The sequence below is a fragment of the Dendronephthya gigantea genome, unplaced genomic scaffold (genome assembly GCF_004324835.1).
Source record: "Dendronephthya gigantea isolate DGI-Jeju-01 unplaced genomic scaffold, DenGig_1.0 000049F, whole genome shotgun sequence".
NCBI classification, from domain to species: domain Eukaryota; kingdom Metazoa; phylum Cnidaria; class Anthozoa; order Malacalcyonacea; family Nephtheidae; genus Dendronephthya; species Dendronephthya gigantea.
In genome coordinates, this window is record NW_021163059.1 from 15,254 (window position 1) to 26,035 (window position 10,782).

General features: G+C 39.2%; 1 protein-coding gene across 1 annotated transcript; it reads right to left on the minus strand.

The window, feature by feature from the left end:
* Window positions 1-3,370: 3,370 nt before the first annotated feature.
* On the minus strand, window positions 3,371-4,461 carry LOC114528305 (piggyBac transposable element-derived protein 4-like). Its single transcript, XM_028549937.1, has 2 exons — window positions 3,543-4,461; window positions 3,371-3,444 (listed from the first exon to the last, which is right to left on the minus strand). The coding sequence occupies exons 1-2, from the start codon at window positions 4,459-4,461 to the stop codon at window positions 3,371-3,373; spliced, it is 993 nt and encodes a 330-aa protein (XP_028405738.1).
* Window positions 4,462-10,782: the final 6,321 nt, after the last annotated feature.

Below are 10,782 nucleotides of genomic sequence, written 5' to 3' on the forward strand. Positions count from 1 at the left end.
CATAAAGTTTACCATTTTTTGTGCTTTTGCGCAGTGATAAACAATGTAATGCTTATTCATGTATGAACATTTGATTTAGAAAAATATTTTACAAAGACCATCTTTTGTTTGGTCGACAAGGATGACTGCACTTCGCCGTCCACAGCTGAAAAATTGAAATTGCACCGAAATGGCTTGGGTGAAAAACGTGTTAAATTTCCTTCAACTGCTTCAGCTACTGCTGTCAAGGATATTTTGCATACGTATGTATTTTAAAACATAATTTTGAAACACAATTTATTCAGAATTTATGACTGTAATGTAAATAATTTCCAAATTATCCTAATAGGTAATATATTTTATTCAATTCACAGCACTTACCCACAGTTGAAAAATGCAGGAGGGTTTCAGCTCCTTCTGGCAAAAGAGACCTGCCGAAAGGAGCTATATGTCGTCAGCCATGGCAGCTGTGATGCAGAGCAATTGAGATGCTTTGGGACCGGAAGGATATATGTGCGGCCTTTGCAAGTAGGCATTCCTTTGACGATAGGCTTAAACACCTCTGTAGAGTACGAAGAGTGTTTGACGTGTCATTTACTTGTTCCCATCAGTGAAATGCAACAGCACATTACAGTTTCTCATGTGAGTACCAAAATAATCAGCCCATGTTACTGGAGTCGTAAAATCTATTGAATAAATTTTAATGATATTTGCAACACACATCAAAATACAGGACTCAAATGATGCTGGTAGACATAATGAAACAATTGGGGAAGCAAACGGTGATATTAGTCCTTTAAGGTGTGTCTCGTTTCATGAAGAAACGGTTTTATTTTTTTCCAATATTTAAGAAGATTAGGTAATTAATACTGCTTACGGGCAATAAAACGACGAATACGTATTTTCATGTTTTCTATCATTTTGTATTATTGTTCAGTCACACTGATATTGAAGATGAAGGCATTGAAGCTGAACAAAGATTTTGGGATCAAGAGCTGACCAGTTCTGTTGAAATAACTCCTGCAACGTCTCTACCCGATAATGTTAGTACGCAGCATGAACAACCGGAGGTCATCGTGGTACCTGACACGTTAAATGAAGAGTCTGAAATTAGTTTAGTTGCTGCCCAAAATCCAGAAAACCGAGTTGGAAGCCTGTATGTTATTAACAAATTATAACACGATTTTTTATCCGTGTTCTTATTCGTCATTTTTTTTTGTCTTTTTTTCCATCAAACCTGAAAAGACTTTTTTTTCTATTAGAGAAACGATTACATTCACAGAACACCGCCAGAGGGCATTAGACGATACGCTAATGGAAATGTAAGAAAAAAATCATATAAACGTCAAAAAGAAGTTCCACATCTTAACAGTACTAAAGAACAGCAAGTAGAGCATATAAATTAATGCATGCACCATCGCCAAAATATATATCCAACAAGTTGGAAAAGTGGCATGCGTTAAGCAAAAGTTATATGTTTCTGGAATTTTCTCAATGCTACTCACTCTGAAATTCCATGAAAAATTTACTATGTTCGTGTGTACAATTCGTTGTAGTAAATGGACATAGTGCGCAAGTAGTTAATCCCCCCCATATAGCGGCAAAACACGCAGCGTCAGCATTTTTGGGGTTGTTGCGTGGGTTCCACGCGTGTGTTTTTGTTTTGTTTCGGAAGGGTTCGGAAAACGTTCGGGCAAACATTGGCGAGCAGAAAAAACACGTAAACAAAGTTGAATTTGAAAAAAAAATATATTTTTGATATGACAACAAGAAATCAGATTTTTTAAACACAAATACGAAGAACAGGAAACAGTTATGAAATAAACAAGTGTTCATAAAAGGTGAGCAAAATGTTTCTGACTAATTTAAAAGTTTGTGTGCCCACTGAATGTCTCGTTTGTTGCCTTCGTTTCAGGAACCCATTTAACTCATTAAGTTGCAGACTGTTGCAATAGTTCTACCCCACTAAGTTGCAAACAATATGGCCGATTTTAGGAATTAATGACTGCCTTCACAAAAATGGCTGTTACTCATTGCCAAATTAATAAAACCTCTTGAAATTTAGGAAACATTTAGATTAATATACAGGGTTTCATTTTTATTTAAATGATACGGGAAACATCCATTAAAAAATTATTTTCAAGACAGCACAATTTACACATCTCTGATTTTTAAAACTTTTTTTGGCTATTTTTGGGTAATGAATATTCAAAAGCCAGATTTCCCTAAAATTTTGATGTTTCAACAATTTTTGTTTTGAGTTTTATATTTAAAAATACTTCTAAAGCTTGGATTTTAAATATAAAAGATTTTGCATTGCTAAACAATCAAAAAAAGGTTTTTTTCAAGAGTTGATTTTTGACTTGCTTCAAATTATTTTGTGACTTCTGAGGCATAGTTTTTTGCACCAAAGAAAAAAATATTTATAGCCGAAATTGACCTATAAATATAGGTTGTCTAACACTGATTTTGAGCTCATTATATTAACAGAAAATTCATCATTGATATAATATAAATTTGAGTAAAATAAGTAAGCCTCTGAGGGAAAAATACTGAGATTTTACTAGCGTGCTATAACGCGGCTTTCAGAAGAACTGCATTTCAGGGCTTCTTTTTTCGGCAACTGCCTGGCAAAAGGCCAGTTTTTTGTTTTTTATATAAACTATTTATTTTTTTAAAACAAGATAAAAACCATAGAAGATTTTGTCTATAGATTAGACTAAATTTATTCATGCCATTCATTAAAACAAGCTCTTAATCTACAAAGGTTTACATTACATTGAGCACATTTATAAACGCTCTCAAAAGTTCTACCCGACGCACGCTTTCTTCCAACTTTCGCACACATCACACACGCTCGTTTTGCTCTGAAGACTTCACTAAACTATGGCCTTTGACATTTTGACCCACAGGAGTTTCTTTTTTACGGCTAGTCGGACCGCTAGAAATTCTCTTGTAGCCGTTATAGGTCGAAATAAGTTGCCTTGCCAGGGCAAGCCGAAACTCTAAGTGTTTCAACCGATCGCGTCGATCAGTCTGCAAATTTTGGAGAATATACGCGTTTACGATTGAAATATTAACGAAAAACCAAGTCAAATACTTCCACCATTTTTTTGATGGAGATCCGACAGGGTAGTAGCTCCTATATTGGTCGTTTACGTCCACGCCGTTCATATACTTATTGTAAACAGATATGACGGCGGGTTTTTTGCGTTCTTCTTCCGGCACGGCTTTTGTTTTTCCAGTGCGCTCATCCAAAGGGCCGAAAACTTGGGGCTCGGGATCGACATTGGTCGAAAGAATCGTAACTAAGCGCTTATCTTGCCAAACCAAACAAACCGAATTACCATTTTGCCTAGTTCTAATTTCACCTCGCTTGAGTTTTATGTTTTTAAAATCGACAGGAAAGTTCTTCCTGTTGTGGCGCAAGGTCGAGCATGCGTAAGTTTTGTTTTCCAACAAATGCTGAAGCAGGGAGATCGAAGAAAAATAATTATCGAAAAAAATGTCGGTATCATTAAAGTAGGGTTTTCCCAGAAAATCAACGACTTTGAAACCGAGACCTTGCGCCTTTTCCGCATCATTTTCGTTGTCATTTTGTTGTTTACCTAAGTAAACTTGAAAACGCGGCACGTAGTAGGTATCCGAATCGGCTAACATCCAAACTTTAATACCGAATTTGTTTGGCTTTTTAGGCATATATTGCTTGAAAGATAAACGACCATTGAATTTCACCAAACCTTCGTCAATCGAAATATTTTTTCCTGGTACATAAGCATTTTGAAAAGCGTTTTCGAGCTTTGAAATCAGGGGCCGAATTTTTGTAAGTTTATCGGTTGCGTTTTCTTGCCGCGGGTCCGAAATGTGAAAATACTTTTTCAAAATCCAAAACCGTCTCAAAGGGATTGTAGTTTTGAAGCCAGGATTTCCCAAAAATATATCTGAATCCCAGTAGAGACTGATTCTGGGTAGGCGGTTGATGCCAATTAAAATGTTCAATCCAAAAAATACAGACATCTCATCGCGGTCGGTCGAAAAATTTTGGTCACCTTTTGAACGAGCATAGGAAATAGTAGCATGCACAACATGATCAAGAAATTCATCGCCGAAAAACAAGTCGAAAAAGTCTTTAGGGGTAGCATCTTGACCCAACCCATGACAAGGACCAAAGTCGGCAGTGAAGTCTTCAACATTTACACTACTTAAACTATCTTTCCATTCAAAAATATCAATAAAATCGTCGCTACTTATCTCACTATCACTCTCGCTATCGCTCTCGCTTTCAATCTCTTCTACTTCGATGTCCAAAAAACCGAAAAAATCTTCTTCTTCTTCGTCTGACTCGCCCGCTATTTCTCGCCACGTAATCGCCGATGTTCCCGCTGCGATTGGCCGTGTCTCTTCAACCGTTTCGTCGATCAAAAAGCCCTCGAAATCTTCTTCTTCTTCGCTACTATCGAACATACGAAGCGCTTCAGCCATATTTCAATTTTTTTCGCAAAAGCACGGTTTAAAACACTCGTAACTTGGACAATATTACTTGTACAAGCTTGCACGAGGTCTCATTTGAAAGAGCGGATTCGGGGGATTTTATAGGTATCAGTTGCTAGGCAACAAACAATGCATGTTTTTCATATTTGACCAATAGAAATACAGCGTCGCTCAGGGCGCATGAGGGCGCAATGCCACTTACCCACTTGCCAATTCCAGGGCGCATGGGGGCGCAATGCCACTTAATGGGTTAAAGTATTGACACGAGTTTTCGCGACCATTGGGACAACAGAAGAACAGACGACCTTTGTTGATGCCTTCTTTCTTTACTTTTCGGACTGCACATTGATAGGAGTGCTGACACATCCGTTTGTTTAATGGTGGTACGTCGCCCCATTCCCAGAAAGAGCATGGATAATTATTGTCAGGGCAAACGAAGAATGGTCATCCATAGTTGGTTTTCATGAGATCTTTAACGACGCATAATTTTGCCAGTTTGTCATGGCCACATCTGGGTTGTTTTTGGCTTGTGGACTGCCAAGCAGCGATGGCTTTTTTGAAGAGTTCAGCTTCGTTTTCTGGTGCGAAGGAGCAGATAAAGTTACAGCTTGGTTTGGCTTAGCTTGGTTTTTGATCACAGAACCAAAAGGAGCCATTGCTGGTAGTTGAGGATGCGGCAGGTGCTCCATGTAGACACTGCATGATGACAATAAACGTTTTAGGTGCGAGGTATTGTGTTTTTAACTATTTGTGTACGTACGCGTACGTACGTACGCGTAGGTATTTAAAGTGGCTTTTAGGTTTTTCGATTGAATGATGCAAGGAAATGTCTTGGTCAAGTAAATTATTAAGAAGTGCGGTGGATGAGGTGGTACCGTCTGAGATAAAAGAGTTATGTGATTTATTTGATGCGATACTTGTGGAGAACGTTTCAGAAGAGATAAAAAAATTGCGTACGGAGAAATGCTGCGGGTGTAAGGTGGATCATCCAAGCCAGAGAAGGCACGAGTGTTTAATGATGACGGAGGAAGGTTGGGAAATGCATGGAGTGGAAGCCATAAAGCGTGAGTTGGGGCGAGATGCGGTGTGGAAGAAGTTTACCGAAGCCATGCGTGTATTGAAGTTGACGTACTACGAGCAGGTGTTAGAACATTACCGAGGCGATGAGAAAAGATCACAAGGAGGCGTTAGCGTTGTTAATGCAAGTAAAGGAAAATAGATATTTAATGTCTAAATACGAACCTATAGTTCGTGTTCCAATAATACGAACCTTCATTATTGGATTATGGAACATTAATGATCTAAATATAATGGGTTATTTATAGTTGTTATTTGCTTTTAAAAATGTTATTTGCTATTAAGAGGTTTTAAAAATAAAAAAAGGTTATGATGTTGTATTCATTTGTGTTTTTATTGCCGTGCGAGATGGATGTAATTTTGGAAGAGCTTCAGCATAATAATGTCGACATAAATATGAAAACATTATCCCACTACATTACAAAATTAAACACGAGATACCGTGATTTATATGCTGAAATGAAGAATCGTATCAGTGTGTATCAGATATGTAATCTTTTCCATTTGATGGAAATTGATAGTTTCGGTTGTGCCATAGCGTATCTCACGCTGGTGTACGTGCTGCATCGCGAGGAGACAAAGTTTATGACGTGCAGAGCCGTGTATTTAGTGTCTCAATCTCTTCGGGGCATGGATTTGTAGAAGTTTAAGATTGGCATGGGATTTTTTGAGAAGCTGGTTGCTTCTATAAAAGGGGGGTTTCCGATATAAGATGCATGCACCTCGTTAAAGTGTCATTTTATCATTTTACGTGATGGATATACGGTTTAAAACGCCTGCGAATTTTTACATTTGCGGACAGAGTCAAAGTGGGAAGTCGTATCTGGTGCGTTCCATGTTAAGTTGTTTAGAGGAACTGTTTCATCCCGTTCCGACAAAGATCATATATTGTTACGGAGAATATCAGAAAGAGTTTGACGAATTAGAGATGAAGAACATTGAACTAGTCGAGGGCTTTCCGAACGATTTATATGCCTTAACAAACGGACACGAGAACTCTTTGGTGGTATTGGATGACATGATGTCCGATTGTTCCAACGATCAACGCGTATCGGACTTGTTTACACGCGGTTCGCATCATCGCGGCATATCTGTGTTGTACCTGACACAGAATTTATTTCCGCCCGGGAAATTATCACGCACAATCAGTTTGAACTCTCACTACATGCTGATATTTAAGAATCCGTGTGACTCGCTTGGGATTGCAACACTGGCCAAGCAAATGTTTCCAAAACATGTCAATTACCTTTTGGAGGCGTTTCACGATGCTACGAGTAAACCGTATGGGTATTTAATGATTGATTGTCATCAATTAACACCGGAACATATACGGCTTCGAACGAACATTCTTCCCGGGGAGAGACAAATTGTTTATGCAAAGCGATAAAGCGATTTAGATATATACTTGTTATATTTATTACAGTGTTCAGGTACAAGGAAAAGTGAATATCAATAAAGTGTTGTAATACTACTTTATGTTTTATGTTCTATGTATTACAGATGTTAATAAATCAAGGGTGTGTAATTAATTTCACTATATTTACAAGCTCGTGGTTTGTGCAATAATGTCGTCAGACATGGGTATATTTATTCCTTGTTCTATTTCACGAGCTTGGTTTCTTAAACAAACAAAATATAATTTAAACCTTAAACATATAATAAAAACGATTACTAACGAGATGACCAATGAGAAAATTATTATTGCGAGAGTTGATGTAGGTATGGAGGAATCGGGAGTTGATGCGGGAACGGGAATTGATGTTGGAATTGTCGTGGGAACAGGATTAACGGGAGTTGAAGTGGGATTAACGGGGGTTGAGGGAGTTGATGTGGGAACGTGATTTTATGTTCTATGTATTACAGATGTTAATAAATCAAGGGTGTGTAATTAATTTCACTATATTTACAAGCTCGTGGTTTGTGCAATAATGTCGTCAGACATGGGTATATTTATTCCTTGTTCTATTTCACGAGCTTGGTTTCTTAAACAAACAAAATATAATTTAAACCTTAAACATATAATAAAAATGATTACTAACAAGATGACCAATGAGAAAATTATTATTGCGAGAGTTGATGTAGGTATGGAGGAATCGGGAGTCGATGCGGGAACGGAAATTGATGTTGGAATTGTCGTGGGAACAGGATTAACGGGAGTTGAAGTGGGATTAACAGGGGTTGAGGGAGTTGATGTGGGAACGTGTTTTGAAGTTGGAAGGGGATTAACGCGGGTTGAGGGAGTTGATGTGGGAACGTGTTTTGAAGTTGGAATGGGATTAACGAGGGTTGAGGGAGTTGATGTGGGAACGTGTTTTGAAGTTGGAATGGGATTAACAGGGGTTGAGGGAGTTGATGTGGGAACGTGTTTTGAAGCGGGAATGGGATTAACGGGGGTTGAGGGAGTTGATGTGGGAACGTGATTTGAAGCGGGAATGGGATTAACGGGGGTTGAGGGAGTTGATGTGGGAACGTGATTTGAAGCGGGAATGGGATTAACGGGGGTTGAGGGAGTTGATGTGGGAACGTGTTTTGAAGCGGGAATGGGATTAATGGGGGTTGAGGGAGTTGATGTGGGAACGTGATTTGAAGCGGGAATGGGATTAACGGGGTTGAGGGAGTTGATGTGGGAACGTGTTTTGAAGCGGGAATGGGATTAACGGGGGTTGAGGGAGTTGATGTGGGAACGTGTTTTGAAGCGGGAATGGGATTAACGGGGGTTGAGGGAGTTGATGTGGGAACGTGTTTTGAAGCGGGAATGGAATTAACTGGGGTTGAGGAAGTTGATGTGGGAACGTGTTTTGAAGCGGGAATGGAATTAAAGGGGTTGAGGGAGTTGATCTAGGAACGGGATTTGAAGTGGGAACAGGATTAACGGGGATTGAAGTGGGAGTGGGATTAACGGGGGTTGATGTGGGAACGGGGTAAACAGGAATGGATGTTGAAATTGATGGATGAATTGATGTCGGAGTTGATGTGAACGGGATTAACGGGGACTGATGTGGGAGTTGATGTATATCTTGTTGAGGCGGTTAGTAATTTCGGTGTAAACGCAGACGTAAACGCGGAGGTAAATTGACAATCAGATACAACCACGAGTTTGGGCAAATAGAGATTACCACATATTCCAGGATTTCCACATATATTAACCCACTGCAAATTGGGGAAAATTGCCATCAGCAAATCAGTTCTTTTAATGTTGTTTCCCTGAAGATCGAGCAGCTTCACGGCGGGATTTTCGTCACCAATTGTCGGGATTTTGGTTAATCTACATTTTTTACAATCCAGTAGACCAAGTACTTTTATCCATTTGCAACAATTGTTGCCGTCAATGCCCCCCAGTATTGACGAAATCAGCGAGATATACCATAAAAAGCCCTTCATTGTTAAGCAAGAAACAACACCTGTATTCCTGAAATGTCGTATGTGAGTCATGGAATACCAAAGTATTCAATTTTGATTAGGTAGTGCAAAACGGAAATGTATGTGGAAACTGACATTGTAGTTGGGAATTACGATAAAGCACAAGCAAAAGTATTCAAGACTGTCTTTTATTTTCATTGATTAATTGTGTTACCAATTCCTGAGTACTCAATATAAGTGACATGTAGTACAAACAAATATCATTTCAACATGTCGAAGCGTGTGAAAGGAAGTCTTCCGTATCTGCAAGTGATTGTGAAATCCAAACCCAAGTTACGAAAATTGATTTTGGAACATTGTCCGAACGAAGTTATTTCCGCCATTTGTGAGTGTGCGTTGAATTTACTTAAAGGTGTTATTCCGTTAACACCGACTCAGAAACGTCGTTTATCGCATTATAAGGCACATCTCCGTGCGTTATCGAACAAAGGAGTATCGCATAAACGAAAGAGAAGATATCTCGTTCAAAAAGGCGGGGGCCTATTAACGGAACTTTTACCGGTGATTGTGCGGTTAGCAAAGACCTTGTTAGGTTAAGAAGATGAAACATGCGAAACGTATGGTGCTGGTTCCGGAGGATGTGTTGCAGCGTTACGAGCAAAGGCAAAGGTTTGAGACGTCGCCCCTCGTGTCGAGCATGATGCACGCGGATACGGAAATGTCCGATATTTTACAGCGATCGGATTTGCCTGCGAATGAAAAGCAGAAACTGTACGCATCGAATCTGTAACGATTATTGACTCTGAAGGAACAAAAGGATAGTCAAATACCCACGATTCGAATTGCACCGAAAAAAGAGAAGCCGAGTTTAACGACCGAAAAGATTGTCGAGCAAATACCGAAAACGATGCGCACAAGAGCTGCGGCGCTTGTAAGCAAATTGGAAGAAAGACCGGACGTGATTTCGTGGGATCAAGATGGACGTGTTAAGATCGAGGGGCAAACTATACCGAATTCGAATATATCGGATTTGGTGAGCAATGCGATGAGGGAAAGAAAACATTTTAATCCTGCGGGTTCCAGAGATTTCTTTCGTGTGATGAGAAATATGAATGTACCGAGGGATCTTGTACGCAACGAAGGAAAAAGGAGGCAAATGGACGCGCTTAATTTGCAGAATGTGGTTCCTACTCCGGCCGAGGGGGAGTCATTAACGGGTACTTATGATAATTATACAAGAGGAAAAGGTTTAAAAGCGAAGAAAGCAAAACCGGGACGTTGGCTTAAATATTGACTTTGTAAAATTGTGTTGTTTCTTAATAAAATGTTTTGAAAAAAATAAAGAAAAAAAAGTTTTTTAAACATTTATTGCTTGAACATTTGCACACAGCATTGATTAAGGCCTGAAGACGGCTGTTTTAACGTAACATTAAAATGATTTCTTACAAACTGCAACACTTTTGTGTCATTGAACGTAGTATTGTCCTGAAACAAATGCACGATTTTATTCATGCTCAAACCTCGTGCTCTATGATAAAGGTAAAATATACAATATTGTCCGCATACATCGGACCATGCACTTTGCAGTTTACGTGTATTGTGTTTAAACGTATACTGATTTAGAAAGTTCCCAAAAGGATAGTGTTCCGGAGATCGTCCATAACTGTTGAAGAATTCCTTTTCTTGCAATTCCGATGGAAAGTAAAAGGCCACCCAATGCGAACCAGGTTTATCGCTAGGATCCGTATTCGCCACGAATCCACACGGGTACTTTTCGATGGCTCGCGGTAATTGATCGCTTGCAAATACACCGCAAAATTGTTTTTTGGTGACGCGATTTTCTTGCAGGGCACGTTGTATTTGTGACGTATTCAT

Excerpts from the sequence above, each read along its gene's own strand:
- LOC114528305 (XM_028549937.1), bottom strand. The coding sequence starts at position 4,461 with ATGGCTGAAGCGCTTCGTATGTTCGATAGTAGCGAAGAAGAAGAAGAT. Across the intron at positions 3,445-3,542 it reads TGATGCGGAAAAGGCGCAAG|CATTTGTTGGAAAACAAAAC; the intron begins GTCTCGGTTTCA and ends TCCCTGCTTCAG.